This window comes from Phoxinus phoxinus (genome assembly GCF_949152265.1).
Source record: "Phoxinus phoxinus genome assembly, chromosome: 21".
NCBI lineage: Eukaryota > Metazoa > Chordata > Actinopteri > Cypriniformes > Leuciscidae > Phoxinus > Phoxinus phoxinus.
Window position 1 is genome coordinate 14,958,665 of NC_136896.1, and position 19,508 is coordinate 14,978,172.

General features: G+C 38.5%; 1 protein-coding gene across 1 annotated transcript in view; it reads right to left on the reverse strand.

Moving 5' to 3' along the window:
• Positions 1 to 17,479, reverse strand: part of wnt3 (wingless-type MMTV integration site family, member 3) — a 29,732-nt gene extending 12,253 nt beyond the window's left edge. The window contains exon 1 of the mRNA XM_079595363.1: positions 17,114 to 17,479. Within this exon, the coding sequence (XP_079451489.1) occupies positions 17,114 to 17,193 (80 nt within the window). The 5' untranslated portion in view covers positions 17,194 to 17,479. The remainder of the gene's footprint in view (positions 1 to 17,113) is intronic.
• Positions 17,480 to 19,508: the final 2,029 nt, after the last annotated feature.

Here is a 19,508-nt window from a genome sequence, read left to right on the forward strand (position 1 = left end):
CTATAAATTCTGATCGGATGAGCCAATGCCATTCTTTAATGCGCCAAGTACCTGCCAACTGTAATAAGTCTACAGTTTGGGTAATGAACTATATTACTCTGCAGAAGAATGGTTTAATCTGATTGTTTGTAAATCAAATTTTGAACAGACATCTTTATCATATTGCTGTGGCCACCGATGTATAAAACAGCATGCCGTTTGAGACTCCTCATGATTTTTTTTATGTTGTGACGTACATCTGGGTGACACAGATAAACGAAAAAGAAAAAATAGGGTTCTATGCATTGGTCTTTGGTTGGATGGAAGCAGGTCTGAATTTGCAGTTGATTGTAAGAAACGAGCAGGTTTATGTAGTCAAAATGATTGAAGAAGTCTGTTTCACTGGAAGGTCGGGTTTGACATTTCGATTAAGAATTGTTAGGTAAAAAAAATAAACGAAACGTATGCACAGAATTATTTTTCACAGTAAGATCAATAACATGTATTTAAAAATAGGGTGAATTCAACCTGATCTCACTGGAAAACATTGCTTTGTTATGAATTTGTATGATGTGAATTGCACAAAAACGTATGATTATTAGAAAAAAGTATGAACGAAGGTTCACCCCTAAACATTACCGCCATTGGGGCATAAGCAGATCGTATGAATATGAATAAGCCACCAAAACATAAAATAGTTATGATTGACATGAGATTGTGTTGGTTAATTTTTATTTCATGCCGACTTAAAGGTAGTTTAAAGTCATCACTTAAGAAAAACATTTCACCTATCATAAGGAGGTGTCCCAATAAAATAACTCTTCACTGCCAAATATATATTTTTGTAATTTTTTTCAGACCCTGTGAATTTAAGCAGCTGCATTGAATACGCAAAGACATTACTCCATGCTTTTATGATGAGATATGCTGCCTGAGAGCTGGCATAGACGCTGTCTTGTGGGCCAAAGGTTTACCTGGTTCCCCCTTCAGGCCAGTGGAGGATCACACCTATTAGAGATCAGCCGCTCACGGTGACCTCAGGCCCCCCGCGGGGTGCAACCCTATCACAGCACCAATCTCCCTGACAGATGAGTGTACTGCTGCACCCCTCACACACAAAAGCCCCAGCATTGAAGTCAGAAGAGAAAAATCCCCCTCAGAGGCTTCTCGGCTTCTCTTTTGCTCTCCTCCCTCGCTCCAGTCGTACATTCCCTCTGTTTGATGTTGTGTGAAACCGTGAACACAGAGCTGGGAGATGTTAACGGGCTGCCAGGAATCAGAGGAGGTGTGAGAGGTGAGTCTTTGTATCAGAGGAGCCGAGAGTCTTATGTTAAGATAACTTGCGTTGTCTCGCTGCCTTTGATGCATCACATGGGTGCGTCACGGACTCACGGCACCGCCAACTTTGTCATGGACTCGACGTCATAACGCTGATGTTTGTGTCCGTAGGTAGGTGAAAGTGGAAGTGTTTAAAACAGCTGCACAGGTAAACATTACATGTTTCTCTGTTATATAATATTCCATACTACCGTAATCTATAGTAAAATGGTCAAACGCATCCCTTAAAGCAGTGGTTCTCAGCCTTTTTTTGTCCATTGTCCAACTCAATATTCAAAGGCCCCACATAGTCTAAGATATTTCCGCCAGTATTTCGGCTGTAGTTATGACAGCACTGCTTGCAACGCCATAAACTGCATGTTGATATACTAAATGATTTAAAGAAGATTCAAGAATAATTCAAATTCAGTATAAACATGGAGTCAGAAAAAACAATAGTTATTGAGGGGGAAAAAGACCTGACCTGACATTTTTTCTTGAAACTTAAAATAATATATATTCAATACAATTCTTCTATATTTCATGAGTTTTTAGGAGTTTAATTTGATTATAATTAAATCATTTGTATACATAATCAAATGAGGCCCCCCAATGGGCCCCGAACAACTAGCTGAGAATCGCTGTCTTAAAGGGATCATTTACCCCAAAAAGAAAGTTGTCATCATTTACTCACCCTCATGTTATTCTAAATCTTTATGACTCTGTTTATTTTCGAGGACACAAAATATGTTTTTGTCCACACAATGAAAGTCAAAAGGGTCCAAAACAACATTTGGACCCCATTGACTTTCATTGAATGGACAAAAAAAAAACAATGAGACTAAAAAAATAAAATCATTTGTGTTTCACTTAAGAAAGATTCTCATACTGGATTGGAATGACATGAGTGTGAGTAAATGATTTGTAGGTGAACTTTCACTTAAAGGAAGAGCAGTGAATCTGTATTATACTGTATTTGTAAGCGCTAATGTTTTCCATTCAAGAAGCCATGGTTACAGTATGACATTTTTATAGTATGTCATTCATTTACTCCACCATGTATTATTCCTATCAGTTTAGATTATTATTTTGTAAGTGTCTGACAGAAACCCCAACCCCTTACATAGGAACTTACTGGAAGCAGAGCCTGTTTTCTGCTATGTTTGCTGAGTGAGTAAGTGGCATAATTACACATTTGCTTGCAGTGTAACTGTCCATTAATCTCTCACCCATGTGGATGATTAGTGTGTTGGTGTGTGTGTGCGTGTTGTGCTGAATGGGGGGATCAGTCTTTCTCGGCCGTCTACGGTGTCAATGTATCAGGTAGACTCCTAATTAGATGTGGATGTGTTTGGTTTAGTTAATTACTAAACCGCATGCTTTGATACAGACCCGAGCGTGCTTGCATCGCACGCTTCACGTCCTTAGTGATCTGTGGTTTGTTTGTTTGGGATGTGCACCATTGACTCTGAAGTGGATGAGGAGAGGAACGCGTCAGTGTGGATCGTAAATGCTTAAATACACACCAAAACCGTTTTGAGGAAAGAAGGGTGCGGCGACACAACCGAGTGGGGAATACAAACATTGGGTTGATATGAGTTGCTAATTTGTCTGCTGGAATCTGCTACTGCAAGGAGACACAGTGAAGCTTTAGAGTCTAGCAGGTGCTTGTCTGAGCAGGTTTAGGGCCTCCTCTAGCCTTCAGGTGTTCTCGCTCACTTTCCGTGCTGCCGGGTGGGCGGTGACTGAAAATAATGACGCAAGCATTAATGAGCCATTGCAAATCACAGCTACAAGGATTATGAAGTGAGGGAATTCCTCTTTACACAAAACAGAGAAATGTTATTTTGTCATTGGCTGTCATGGCTAAAGATTAAAGGGATACCCACCCAAACATTTCATAACATGTCATTGTTGTGAAAGTCAATTAAGACTGTTGTCATGATGATAAATCAAAAATGTTTTACATTTAATTTAGGCTTTTATTCACATATAAAGACAAAAAAGCATAAAATAAGACCCATTGTACTTTGTTAAAGGATTAGTTTACTTCAGAACTCAAATTTACCCCCACGTCATCCAAGATGTTCAAGTCTTTCTTTCTTGAAGAAATGAAGGCTTTTGAGGAAAACATTACAGGATTTTTTCTCTATATAGCAGACTTCAATGGGGTACAACCAGGATACAATGGTTTGAAGGTCCAAATTGCCGTTTTAATGCAGCTTCAAAGGGCTCTACACGATCCCAGCCGAGAATCTAGCAAAACGATTGGTTATTTTCTAATAACCGAGATTAATATTCTAATAATCTCTTGCAGCACTGCGATGCGCTATGCATTACGTAATCACGTTGAAAAACTGGTAAAATTATCAGGAATTTTTTAATTTTGAAGTGAACTAATCCTTTAATATGAATATTTTCTATATTGATTTTTCACAAGTGTTTTTCCCATATTTTGAATTATCCCTTGCATTGTGTTGTATTTTAGAGTTAAAGGAAATGTCTGGGTTGTGTTTTAGAGTTGAAGGAAATGTCCAGAAACTGACGTATAATGTCCTGGAAGAAAATTACCAGTACTTTTTATGTTTTTATACTGATTTCTACAATGCATTGACCAGTGCACATGCATACATAGCACATCATATGTGGTAAATGGAAGCACAAATGTACTTGTATGACATGGAGAACGTATCTTACTTCTCATGTATAAAGCAAGCAGATCTGAGCTTCCGGTTACCATATTCGATGTGCTCTACGCATACGAGTTGATCAGAGTTTATATGAGAATAAAATAAAATCTGTTCATCATACTGTAAAAAGCAACCATATCTCCAGAAGACTTGGATTAAACCTCTCAATTCAAATGTATTTATTTTATGATTCCTTAAACGTTTTAAAGTGTCAACGTTTTGTGGAATGGACTTTCAAGGGACAGAATTTGTGTTTTTCGAAAATGAATAAGTCACTACGGTTTGGAATGACTTGAGCGTGAATAAATGATGACAGAATTTTTAATTTTGGGTGAACTATCCCTTTAAGTCTTTTGAAAATCTCTGTTCAATATAAAAATGTGAACGAGGACGTGAGTTATCGAGTTCCAAAATGACCAAAAAGCCACAATAAAAGGCTTAAATTCTTTAAGTATAATCAACTTGGATGTTTGTTATTTCAACTTAGGTTATAATAAAATGACTTTTCATTTTTTTTGTTGAATCTTGTATAGCTTATAAAAAAGTTTCCCTATTGTGACGTATATGCGAGTGAAACGGCTTCTCGAACAAGAAAAGAAATCGAGGGTGGGACTTGTTTTGTCCATCAGGATCTGATTGGATCGTTGTGGTTTGCTATGTGATTTACAGCTTGTCCCTTTTTCACGCCAGCAAACACATCATCAGAGAAGAGATGTCTTTGCAAGAGGGAGAGGACTTATCTTGATTAAAGATTATGATGGCATTTAAATTATGAGGGCATATGACCACTCTAAAATATATATATATATATATATATATATGACTAACTTTTAAGATTATGCAATTAATGAATAAACATTTCTTTTGGATTGTTGATCCAGTTTATAAAACTGATCTATATGAATAGTTTGTGAATCAGACTGGTTTGATTCTTGGAAACCCACTGACAGTAACTCAGCACATGAATCATATTAGTACATTTTATACAAGAAACACACTAAGTTTTCTAAAGAATTTAATAGTACATGAATCATATGAGCAACTTTTATATTTTTTTTGTCATTGTGCAGTTGTGTCCTTTTGAAACCTCAGTTCCCATCCATTGTAGTTGCATGGAAAAGAGCGACCAGCACATTTAAAAAAAAAATCAATTTAGGAAGTAAGTCAGGCTTGAATCATTATAAGGGTGAGTAAATGATGAATTTTCAGAACAGAATTTTTTATTTTTTTGGATAAACTGTGAAGCCCTCCACATGACAAATTATAGATATCGTGGCCACGAATTAAGAATTCGTTCTTGTTTTAGTAAATCGTGCCCATGATTTACTAATTTGTTCACTTGTTTTAGTAAAATTGTGGCCACGAATTAAAGGAGAACTCTGGTCAATTTTAACATTGAGCTAATTTTTTTGTAAATTTGGAGTGCTGTCAATACAGAGAACAACAACAAAAATCTGTGTTGCCTACACCTTGTTATCCTATTTTTAAAATTTGCACCCTGTTGACTTCAATGGGGCAAGTTTTAAACCTGCTTTTAGCCTCTTAACATCCTTGATGTGTCATACCAACCCGATCACACCAAATGCGTCTATATAGCACGCAGTGTGTTTATCGTGTAATATATACGCGGAAATGAGTTTTTACGTGCATAGTATACGTATGGATAGCACATGGTTGGGTTTAGGGTGGGGTAGGGTGCGTGTTTATTTGGGTAGGATTAGTGGTGTGGGGTGCGTGTGTATATCACGCAATAAAGTGCGTATCATATGCACGCGCAAAACTGCGTATCATATCCACGTAAAAACTCATTTTCGCGTATAAATTGCATGATAAACACACTGCGTGCTATAGAGACGCATTTGCGTGAGAACAGGCTGGTCATACAAGTGCCCAGTCATGTTAGATGATTCCTTCAGAGTGAACACGAGTGAATCTGACTGCAGTAGATGTGAAAGATATTAATAAAAATGATGTTATTTCAGCCAGCGCAAATACCTGTATTTACTTCCTGTTTTCGGTCGAAGTCCAAAGTAGTAGATTGTCGAGTTCACGCGCATAGGTTTAGTTACTCACGTGCGTGAACTCGACAATCGACTACTTTGGACTTCGACCGAAAACGAGGCTCAAAGCAGGTTTAAAACTTGCCCCATTGAAGTCAACAGGGTGCACATTTTAAAAAGAGGATAACACGGTGTAGGCAACACAGATTTTTGTCGTTGTTCTCTGTATTGACAGCACTCCAAATTTACAAAAAATTTAGCTCAATTGTAAAATTGACCGGAGTTCTCCTTTAAGAATTTGTTCCCATGACTAAAACAAAGCAAAAACAAATTATTGCAAAGTGGTCACAATTTAGTGAAACGAGGGAACAAATTATTATATACTGCGCACAATTGACTGAAAACAAGGTAGTGAATTAGTCAAATTTGCTGATATATTAGTAAGTCGTGAGAACGAATTCTTACTTCGTGGCCACGATATACATATTTTTTTCTCCATGTCATATGCAGGGCTCCGTACTAGACAAAACATATTTTGATGTCATTCTCCAAATGTTTTTCACCTCTTCACCAGCTTCTCCAAAAAAGTGGGAGATGAGGCACCTGTCTATGACCACACTGCTGAGTGTTCTGTTTTTGACCAGAGGCAGAAGAAATAAGAAACTCTTTGAACTTGTGAGTTTGTGACATCCGACCCCTTGAGCTCTTGAGGTTGATGCCTTGTTAAAGCTGTGTTTGAGTTCATTACAAGGCCATAGCTTTGGCCTGCTACCTCAGGCCTCAGACAGGTCAGGGAACATTCACCACACATTCCTGGCCAGCTTCTGCTCCTTTTGAGAGCTGCTTGGAGATACACTGAGGTGTGTTTTATATGAGAGATCTTCACATTTAGGCTGCTCATTCAAATATAAAGCTTTAACAATTAAGTTAGGACGCTCTCATGTCTCATCACAGCTTAGATGTATATCACTTTAGCGATCACTCCCGTAAAGCATCTATGCCTGTCTGAGCAGCATATGAGCTCTAACACTACTTTGACTTCTCAACAGGAGATTAAAGTCATGGCTTATTTAAATCCCAAACGTCGGTCAAGATCAACGGCATGTTTAAAGATCCTCTGTATTATTATGTTTGAATCTCTGCCCTTCCTCAACTCATACTTGACATTTTAAGACAGGAAGATAAGAGATTTTTGGAAAATAACACATACCTTTTTGTGTCAAATGTATGGAAAGCATGTGTGCCTTAGGCTGGATGACCGAAGAGAGGCTCGGAGAGAGAGAAATGGGGAGGAGAAGGATTAGAGAGAATCACCCTGTCATAATCAATTCCTCTTTTGAATGATGGAATATTTGTGTAATTTTACAAACGCCTCTAATTTAACTGTCAGTAATATAGTCCACAATTGATTAATTTACAATTTCCCATTGGGCAATACAGTGGGCCATACAGTATATTCTCCATTTCAGTGACTTGTGGAACATTACAGTATTTATGGAAAGTATCACTTGAATTTTCAGAATCATATTTGGAATTTTATCAAATATTCCAAGTTGTATCTATTTCATTTTAATTATATGCTGCTTTAATTTTGGTCAGTTGCCTTATTATGACCTGATCTCATTTTCCACTAACTTAGAGAGAGAGAGAGAGAGAGAGAGAGAGAGAGAGAGAGAGAGAGAGAGAGAGAGAGAGATGTTAGCCTGAGGATGGGGCTTTTCCTCATTTATTCTGTCAGAACAGGAACACAAGCTCCATCAACACAACAGTTTGGGTTTTTTCCCGCCACAATTTTGATTGGCATTTCAACTGCTCTGGGCTTTTCAGATTAAAAAAATATTACCCTTGAAAAATGTTCAAACCTGTTTTTAATCTCTTTTCTGTTCTGTTCTTAATGACACCCCATGTATCCTTGATAGTGAGCGGCGTTGCACTAGAGCACAACAACACACTGCTGCAAATGTGTGTCATTGATTAATGAATTGTTGGGTGTCTGTTTCTGTGAATGTTTCGTAGGAAGAGCCTGCCCCATTGCCTAATAACAATCAAAATAACAGATGTTATTTTATGTTGTTTATTTCAGTGAATCGGGAGAAATGTTTTTCAGCACACTTTGTGAGCAAAATCAACTGAAAGCTGCAAATGCTAGCTAGCTAGCTTGAGAAGCATACTGAGAGGACAACAGGTAGAAGTTACAAGCATGTGAACAACATTCAAAATAAAAACCATGATATCCACCTGTAGGACTGTGGACACATAAGTCACAGCAGCTTCCAGATAGTAAAGCTATTATAGGCCAACAGTCTCAGTACTGAGGTTGAAAGCTATGTTTAGATTCTCTTTGGCTGAGACACTTGCTAACTGCTTAGACGTGTTTTTCACTAATGTTATTGAAGCTTATAATGCTTGTCATCCTGTAGCCTATTTAATAGGCTATTACTTATAGGATAAGTTGTCACGAGAGTGGCCTAGGCCTACACGTTTTTAACCATTCAGGAAACTTGGGCAACCAGAGAACGTTCTCTAGTATACTTGTCCTCCTGACTTTCAAATGCCTTTTTTTCCAGCTAATTTTGTATGAACATACAAATATAAAACAACTGAGGCATAAACTAAACAAATTTCACACATTTGACGAGCAGAAATGGAATAATGAGTCCCTGAACAGAGTCAGTATCAAAAGTAGCAGTCAGTAGCCTATCATCTGATGTGTCCACCAGCTGTTTTAAGTACTACAGTGCATCTTATCAGGTTTTTCAGTTCTTGCTGTGAGATGTTACTCCACTCTTCCATCAAGGCACTAGCAAGTTCTCAAACACATCTGGGACATGTGGTTAGACGTGGTTTAGCACTGCAAGGATGATCAGCTGTTCTTCCTGTCTCTCTGTAGCTATGTCTTAAGCGTCTTACATTACGGACATTATAGTTTATTACTCTGGCCACATCTGCAGTCCTCATGCCTCCCTGCAGCAGGTCTATGGCATGTTCACACAGATCAGCAGGGACCCTGGGCATCTTTCTCTTGGAGTCAGTAGGTCTCTTTAATGTCCTGAGTTATTGCAACTGTGACTTTAATTGTCTACCGCCTGTAAACTGTTAGTGTCTTAAAGACTGTTCCATAGGTGCATGTCTATTAAAGGTAGGGTTGGCAATTTATTTTATAAACACTTTGTTATACTGGTTGAAACTCTCTTCACATCCTGATAGCGATCAATAATGGAAGTGGTTTGAATATTAAAACATGTACATATCAATTCGTCCAATCATTGCATTTATTCATTGCATATTGCATGCAACATGTTCAACCTGTTAGTGCTGACATCACACTTCATCAGCGTGTTCAGTAAGGCTACGCAGAGTTGGTTCCTCCTGAACCAAAACACTGAGCTTATGCTGCGTTAACATTAGTCGTAAAGTCGTAAAATTACGAGATGACAACCCATGACGTTATACCTGGAGCTGTTCACGTCACTGTCCTGGTGGGCAGGGTGTAGGAGAGAAAAAGTGTGGCTAAAGGGATCGGGGTGGTCTAATTCAGTGTTTGCTTGTCTTACCCCTTAACCGAGATACTTCAGCATTTAGCATTAAGCTTTGTATCAGTAGAAAACCAGTAGTATTTTCGAATTACCATGCTTCCCTCCCTCATGTCCCCCTGAGACGAGAGATTTATGTATTATTTGTCTAGAAAAAAAATTCGTCATTTTGCATCATCAGAGGATTTTTTGGCCTGAGGCTAAAAACTACAGCCAGTAGTAGTAGCTAGTTCTGCATGTTTTCAACCCAGCCATAGAGGGTGGGATCTCACTCTTTGAATGTACAAATAGTGTCAGCCATCTTTTTTTTGGAAGCTAAGCTAACAGGCTCTTGTTCTGTGGAGAAAGCTGAGTAGTAGGGGTCAGTAATCACGCCACCGGCCTCGCGTCGTTCTCCCCCGGCCCTCAGCCTTGTCCTGCTTGCCACAGTAAGCATAATGAATGGCGACTGTAGAACGCAAAAGTCGAATCCCGGATATTTTGGGCCGATTTCGGACAATCCCGGGTAGACTTGTCAAGGAGACTCGTGATATAACGGCGTCTTTTAAGTTTCGAGTCAACTAGAAGCCTAGCCTAGTTGTTTAACTGCGCTCTTACCGGTAGGTGTGGCTTGGGAGTGGCCTCGTAGGGAAGCGAAGCAAGTGCATTCTGGGAGTTGTTGTCTTTCATCCACATGAGCCAAAAATACATTTTCTGGCTTTTCTCAGTCTAGAAGGCTCCAAATTCAAAAATAATTTCACATTTCTATTACATAAATGACCCATTTTAAATACACATTCATCTTTCCAGAGGTGAAGTATCCCTTTAATGCAAAGTTTGGCAAACAATTCCTGTCTATACGGAATGAAAAACTGTAATACAATCACAGCCAATCAGAAAAATATTTGATGTTTAATGTATAACTAACAGGATAGATTTGGACCAGCGTGATATTACAGGAGACATGGCTTCTCAACACAAAGACTAGTCAGAACTAAAACTCTGATTTACATGAAAAATGTTGTTTGTATATACAGTATATATGTACTTCACATATACACGGTACAATATTTTGCTATCAGTCTTGGGTGTAACGCATTACAAACACAAGTCATGTAATTAGATTACTTTTTTCAAGTGAAGTAATGCATAAAATATCGGAGTTACTTTTTCAAAAAAGTAATGCAAGTTACTTTGTTTTCCCTTTTATTGACTGACACCTCTCCGTGTTGAGATAAATTGTGAGTAAGTGCAGAGTTGATGGTCATTGTTGTTCTAGACTAAGGGCTATCATATGGCGCAATGCAGTGCCAGGCAAGTGTTTTTTGCTATTTTCAGCCCTATCTATCATTTTCACGCCCTGCGCCACGTTGTTTAAATAGCAAATGCATTTGCGCCCATTTGTGCACCCATGGGCTGCTGGTCTGAAAATTAAGTGTGTTCAGGCACATTGTTGGCGCGTTGCTATTTTGAGGCCACTGAAATAGACTCCGTAGCTCTCAAAGTCAATGGCGCAATGTTTTTTTAGAGCTCGTTAGTAATATGTGCCTGTAGGCGGGTCCACAACGTGTGTCCAGTAGATGGTCCATTCATTTCCTCTCTAGAGAAGCATTCTGGCTTTTAAAGGGAATGGGAGAAGTCACCTTCATTTATATAGCACTTTTAACAATATAGATTGTTTCAAAGCAGCTCTACAGTGATAATAGGAAATTAATAATAGGAGATGATGATAGGATAATAGGAGATAATAAGAGATGAGACTCTGATTGGTTTATTGCATGTTACGCCTAAAACACACCAATTACTCATTTAGAGAATAGGGACAACCCTTTTAGATTTTAGGTGCGCCGACCATTTTTCCCGTCGTTAAACTAGCAAAAGTGGATTCGGACACGCCCTAAGTGCGCTTGCGCCGTGCTCTTTATTCACTGATTGTTAAAACAGGGCCCTAAATGTGAGCATTGCAAAAACAGATTCAGTATCCATCAAAAAGAATAAAAACTATGAAATGCAAACTCAAGCAAACCTGCAATAATTAAATATGTTATGTATAACACAAATATACTTTATGTAGGCTATTTAATCTGACTTGATTAACCAATGCTGCTGACCTTGGATTATCCAATTCAACCATAAAAAGGCAAGATTAGAACAGATTGCTGAACATTTTTTCATTTTCACTTTGCTGCCAAAGTACAGTTTTAAGATGAATGGTTTAGGATGCTTGCATTATTATTATTTTGCGTTTAATAAAACATATATCATGCTGTAAATACCCCTGAAATCCATCTTAAGCTCCTGTTATGAAACATAGTTGGTTTCTAACTTGTCCAAGCTGGTCATTGGCTACTCAACAGGCACCCAAAAACCAGCTAGACTTCCTGAAGCTGGTTACATCTGCTTGAAGCTGGTTTGTTGTTAATGACCAGACTGAACCAGTTACCACATAGCAAAATACTACCAGTTGACATTATTTGTACTACTATTGGTACTATAGGACAGTGTGATAACTTCTGTTGTCATTAACTCTGCCCTAAACCTCAGTTCTGAGACTCCTGGCCTTGTCCTGCGGAAACTACTGTGACGTATGGCTTCAGGGCTCTGTCTCCGGGAGCTGCCGTCTGTCACTGTTCAACTAGCGGAGCTGTCAGGGAGCTCGAAAGCGCTAACAACTCTGACTCCACCGGCACTCCCTACGTAAGCGAGCTGACACTTCTGATTAAAGTTGTGATGTATTACACAACTCCCTAAAGCCCTTCTGAGTGAACTGAGATGGACGTAGAAGTTTGGTTTCCACCAGAGCCAAGATGGTTTTTCCAATTCCATTCGGAAGCCTGACCAAACATTAAATGCCAAAATGTGGTAGCTACAGACTGGGCAGATAGTATGTCTAATGCACTTTTATTGTTAAAATATTTATATTTTTAACCATATTTTCTTCTAAAACTATACAGAATAATGAGATAATTGCAATCTTGCTTAGTGAACAAATCATTCTTCAATTAGTTTTTTTTTCAGTGAATCTGTTGGTCCAGTTAAGAAGGCTAGCCTGAATGATTCAGTCTTCAGAAATTATCCTTTTCTGTTCCATGGAAGAAAGTCATTTGGAACTTCATGAGGGTGAGTAAATGATGACAGATTTTTTTTTTTTGTGAACTATACCTTTAAAGAAACCTCTCACCACTTTTTCTCTCTCTCACGCAGACACACCCCATCCAATCTTTATCGGTCTCGTCCACTGTCACTATTTAAAGTGTGTGTGTGTGTGTGTGTGCGTGCGTGTGTGTGTGTGTGTGTGATAGGATGACTCCAGAGATAACCTCAGGTGGTCTGGATGATCTAGAGAACACAGGTGTAGTCCGTACCCATTCATCATCGAACCCTGAATGAGAGTAACTGTGCGTTTCTCTTCTTAATCCAGATAATAAGGCACCTCTGTGCATGGCTGTCAGTCATATTAAACCTCTCTCTGTGCCCTAACAAGCAAATTGAAAATAGTCGAAACTGCAACATGACGAAATATCAGGTAATGAAAAAGTAATCAAAAACGGCCTGGTGGGGCAGAATTTTGGACCAATGAGATTTCACAATAGGTGGGGGCCACAAGTAGATGGAACAAAAACTGTGATTTAAATGGAATTTAGATGGCTTTTATCACTTGTTTCAATTTATTTGTTTTACAATATGGGGAAAAAAACTTTTCAGTTTTTCTACTTCAAAATTTCAAATGTAATTAAATGTGTCATTTTTGTAATTATTTTTAAAAACTTTTTCAAAGTAAACCTTACACCAATTTTTTTTCAATGTGCCTAAAAATAAACCTCCACTTCTAGAAAAAAGTATTAGTGGGGTTCAATATAGAACCCTATGGCTCTTGACTCAAATTTAAAGAACCCATTATACCAAATTATTACATAATACTTTCATGTTTAAAAGGTTTCTTTAAAAATGAATTGTTTCCCCCTACACTGTAAAAAGTGATCAGTTGACTTAACTTAAAACAAATGAGGAAACCCGTTGCCTTAAAATTATTATGTAAATAAACCATGCGTAATTGAAAAAAATAAGTTATGTATTCACATAACTTAATTTTTTCAATTGCGCATGACATTTATTTACTTAATAATTGATAAAGTATGTTTAATTCATAAAATGAATCAAAATAACAAATTAATTAAAACAAAATTAATGAATTAAAATTAATTCCAAAAAATGATCCCCAAGAACCCCTTTATGTCTATATAATAAGCACCTGACCGAAGCCTTTAAGTTATAGAACCTTTTCTTCAAAGATTGTATATGAGATTGCTATGGCACAATACTATTGCTATTGGATTTGCTACTGATACTGAACCAATACATTTGAAAAGTAATACTCTTCTGACTGGGCTATCTGTTTCACCTTCCTTTTCCTAAGTGGCCCCCTTTATCTTTTCACACTGAATTGCAGCTGGTGGATTTTCCTGCGGTATCATTAAAGCAGTGACACCGGCTGACATGCAGGGTTGGGGGGGTGTGAAGGGTGTATAATGACATTCCTCTCTCGCAGAGATGAGTCAAGTCCCATTGAAGCCAGCAGGAGACCAGAGCAGGTCAGAATGCTTACTGGCCTCCCGATGCTGTCTCCTTCATGCCTATTCTCTCAAAAAAAAAAGAGTTTTCCGAATTTTAATTAATTCAGAATTAGAGTTTTATGTCAAGTGTTTGTGTATGTTTCCGACTGAAAGGGCTCTTTCTTTTTGAGAACTAAGAACGAAGGCCTATATGTCCTTAAATCCGCATATAGGCTTTGTTGCAATAACAAAAAGAGCAGCTTGAATCCATATTATAGTTTTGCTCAGCTATTTTGCAACTTTATAAGTGATCTATTTTTTTATAGTAAAAAGGTGGATTATGCACAGAATGCCATGTTCAATTATTCAGATTTCTCAGGAAATATTGATTTATCATTTCATTAATTAATGTTATTAATTTGAAGACATTTTAAAATGACTAATATTATGGTTTTGCACAGTTGCACTGTTCCGCCGTTTTGACAGGTACTTCAGTTAATAAGAGCTTCTGAAAAGTGCCAGGTCAAACCGTGACTTGATCATCTGAGGTCAGGCCTTTTCTGTAACCAAGCTGAAGTTTTGATTGATAACAGATGAACGGCGGTGCAAACAGCCAGCTGGATCTGAACGGATGGTGGCTTTTTGCGGTGCTGTTGTGTGAGGAAGCCACAAATACCTTGTTCCTTTCTGTCTGGTATTTGGAGTGACTGCTGATTGTGTCTCAGCTTGCTCATCATCTGTAATGCACGTGAAATTGAACAAAGCTAGACAGGCTGATCGCTTTCAATAGCTCTCCCTGCTTAAGACTGAGCTTAATTAGTTCATCTTGAGAGGATAAAGTCCGATATTAGCGGCCTGGTAAGCTGCTGAAACAGATTAGGATAGAAATTGGCCTGATTATTGCAACACTGTTCATCATAGATTTAAAGTCCATTCAAATGGGAAGGGATTAAAAGGAGAGGATCTACCAGGATGGAATAAATTCTCACTATAAGACACAAATACGTTTCATTGACTCCCCTTAAAACAAACGAAAACACACTATCATGTTATTTATTTTTCTATTATAGCCTTATATTCCATTTAAATCAGGTTTATTTACATTGTTATACTAATAATTATTTTATTGATTATCATATGAATTATTATTTTAGAATGACTAAATTTGTCTGGGAATAACTGTTGGCTGCATCATATAAAATCACATGAGACCAAAACACAGATTTTGAATATAGACATGAATAGACTTATTTTATCACAAAACATTGGTTAAATGGGCATATTAAATCACTAGTTTTGAAAGTATGCGTAGATTTTAGTTTATTTCATCTCTTGGTGTTGAAATTTCACCTGCTATATATTTTCTGTTAATCCTGTGCTTTTTTAGGACCATGGTTTCGCTGATGCCCTTCAGACTCCTTCAGGTAGAAGACAAGAAAAGATGACACATCTAACCATTTACCTGCAGCCATGCATCACTTTCTTTCTCACGCTCTCACTTTCTCTCCCCTCCACTTTTAATTTGACCTAAATCAAAGAGGTTATGCATTGTCAGTGGGTGAATATTACACCGTCGGTTAGAAGAAACAGCTGCGGGTCACTGACTCGAGACTCCTTTGCTCTTTGTCAGTTTCGTCTGGTGGCACTAAATACCAGTATATGAGTAAAGCCACGCAAAATAATAATGCTTCAGCCTCGTGGCCTTTGTGTGTGTAAGCATATGAGTGCGACTGCATGTTTGGCAGCCCTCGCTCCATAAACGAAACCAGAAGATGCTGGTGGTTTGGAACGAGAGTGCAGCGGGGACCACATGCTAACTGGGACTACTAAAGCACATTAGTTCTGACAAGTATTGTATCATAAGCCAGGGGGGCTTTTGTCGTACGCCTACACAAATATTTTTGCAAAAAGACTCATGTTACAAGAGAACCCTGTGAGGTCAGTGGCATTTTGAGGATGGGGTAATTAGTGGAACTATGACATATCAGCACCATTCGGAGGTAAATATGATCCCTGTAGAATGTAGAGAAATCAACTGAACATAAGTACTTTAACAGTACTAGCATAATGTCGAGTCGGAATAATATCATTTGAACAAATGGAAATACGTATATTATGAATTATTATGAAATTATTATGAAAGTTAAAATTGTATATATTAGAATATATTCAATGATATATAATTGTATATATCATAATATTCAAAGGAGTTAATTATTTAATTTGCTTTTAAATGACTGAACTCAACATATCAAGCAAAATTAATGAGGAATTTAGGTTATAACAGGTAAATGAAAGGAAATTTTCACTTTCATAAAAATGTTTAATGCCACAATGATATAAAAGGTTTTGATTTCAAATGAATAAACTCAAAAGTAACCGTAAATCTTTTATTTCAGTGTGCTTCATTTCACTATGCATTTTATGGATTACGCTGGAAAATAAGATTTTATGTGGAAAGTCGGTTATTTGAAGAATTTCTTTGAACAGGTTAATAGACAATCGTCGTATTTTAAATCACAAATATGATTATAATACACAGCACAGTGATTTTAGAGAAAAATAAATGTTCAAAGCCGCTTCATGTTTATAGTGTAATGATACTTAGGGTTAAACCCCAATGAATTTATTGAGACCCAAGCCAAGGGACATCCACACTAATGCCCCAATTAACACTCCTAACACGGCTGGAGTGCTGAGGCTATTAGCGAAGACAACAATATCCCCATCCAGAAGCCTGCTGGCTGACACCTTAACCTAACCTTATCTCTGACAAACACGCTGCATCTATTTCACAAGACTCCGAGCTTCAAAAACAGCCTATTTTCAACATTCAACACAAATGGAGCCGAGCGAAACACGGCAGTGAGGAAAAAGACAGGCTAGCATTTCCGTCCCTCCAGTGGCTGAGGTTAAGATTCTTTGGACTGAGCCGAGAAGCTTTTTTTCCACGCAGTCAACTGAAAGTGTTCTGTATTTACTGCCCTCTGAAAAATGATCACTGACCAGCATTCTCCCTCAGTGCTACTGGAGAAAGTGATGCAGAAAGTGTTGCTACTCACCACCAGATGGGATAGCCTCCAAGCACCCGAGAGCTGGACAACCACATGCACATGAGATATCCAACCAGGTACAAATCCATGAGGTATGTCTTGTGTGGATGGAAATTGTCTATTGATCAGTACATAGAATTCCTAGAGAGGGGCGGAAAATTAAGTCCCAGCAGGCAAGTCTTAAGGAAAAGATGGATGCTTGAGAGATTAATTAGAAATTTTGGGGTTTCAAAAAAAAAATTCTCCAGGGTTTGCTGCTTCTTTGAGTTGGGTGAGGAAAGTGTGTGTCTCCCAGTAGTAGTTAGGAGAGTAAGTGTCTCTTTCACACACTCGTACACACGCTCCTACTCGTCCTCTGATTCCCTCCCTCTCACTGAGGTTCTTCCCTAAGGTACATATCTTTTTCTCTCCCCACTTTTTTCCCCCTTAGGATCATCAGGGCCAATATTAGAGAGAGAGAGAGCGAGAGAGAGAGAGAGAGAGGGGAAAAAAACGACAAGAGAGGTTTGGAGATGTCAGCTGGCAAGCCAATCACAGAGCATGGCCTTAGGTTATGCAAAAAAAAAAAATTATTATTCCTGCCCATCTGTCAATCATGCACCACCCCCTGGTAATGTAGCAAAGAAAGAAAGAAACAGAGGGAGAAAGAGAGAGAGAGAGGGAGGGAATGAAAGGGTGTCAGGACTGAGTTTCGGAGAGGTAGATTTGTCTTATTAAGATCTATATTGTCTGTATTAACATCAAGAAAACCTAGCTGTGCCAGACTCGGGCCTGCCGCTCGCCCGGTGACGGCTTCAGGGAACATCGTCTCTGTATTTAAGCACGCCGTGTCCCGAACTAATTGTTCCGAATGTGTGTGTGAGCACATACATTCACACACGTAGAGAAGAATTTTGTCTTGGAGAATTTTGATGGCCGCGTCCTCCCCTTGTGATGATGGGACACAAAAGGAACACAATAAAAAGCCGTAAAAGGTGGTGTGGCAGGGCCAGGCATGCAGTGTTCTGTGCCCCACTGGCCCAAAGGCAGCACATTTTACATAAACACTATTGTCATTCGGAATGGGCTGAGGGCAGACGACGCTGAGAAAGAGACACAGCACTAAAAGATGACAATGCATTCTAATATAGCCCCTGTCTCAGATTGACCTAAAATGCCAGGACAGAGGTGAACTGACAATGGTTTCAGGTATAAATACTGGAGACCTGGCGGGGAAAAATCATATAAATGAGTTTTGTGTCAGTAAGCATTTGCGGTTTTCCATTTAAAACAGCCTAGAAATGCATTGAGTATTTTTCTTCTTTCATCTTTTTGTTGTTGTTCAGACCTAAAAAAAATACAGTTTGAATAGAGTGACACAATTTGAAAGTAAGGGAAAATAATTAAACAGAAAATCAAAGAAATTGAAATAAAATAGAAAATAAAATAAAACTGACAAGAATAGCAAAGGTAAATTATTGTTAGCTTGAAAATTGATTCCTTGTAAGTTTTGAAAAAAGTTTAAAAAAGCTTTGACGTTTGAAGGTTTATAGGCCTTACAGTGATGGATGGATGGATGGATGGATGGATGGATGGATGGATAGATAGATAGATCGATTCAATGACTGATTCAGTGATTGATTAACTTTTGGTGGAAGAATGTTGAATTTCTTTGATTTACAATTCAGCCAATTCTTCATCCTTTCATTCCAAATCGAATTCCAGTTCAATTTCCTGTAGGTTCTGGCCAATTCACTTCAAATTCCAATTCAAAATAAAAAAGTTTTTCACATAAGTGCCCACCTCTTTTCCGGGAATGTCTAACTTGTGTTATTGCCCAGTATTCTCTCGCTTGGATGTTGTCCGATAAAACTCTCTCCTCCAATCCGGTGATCAAGGACTGAAGCCTGTCTCTCGGTTTATCTGCCAGTGCATCTATCTATCTGTCTCACTCACAGCAGGGACATGGACTGTGCGCATCCACCGCAGGAGCCGAAGAGAGACACTGACAGCTCTGACCGCGGTCATATTTCCATTGCCCCTGTTCTTTGCCTTTATTCTCCCCTATCAAAAGGGTCAGAGCTACACTGCAACTACGTTGAGGCATGACAGGTTATTCTGATACCTTAAATGTTCATCACAAACAATTTTCCAGTGTTTCTAACATGATGCATCCTTGATCTGATCAGATATGAACCTGTTGGTTGGATCGCAGGTTCCATAGGCGTTTAGCATGTTCTGTGTTCCTGACATCGGGAATAAAGATCTGCTTTCCATCAGCTGCATTGTGCCTGGATCAGCGGTTTGATTCTGCATTCTTGAAGAGTGACAGACGTGGACCTGCTTGCCAGGATCGTAATTTACGAACGGAGGCGAGGAACGGTCTGCGGTCGGCATCTCAACAACACTGAAACTGCGTTTCCCA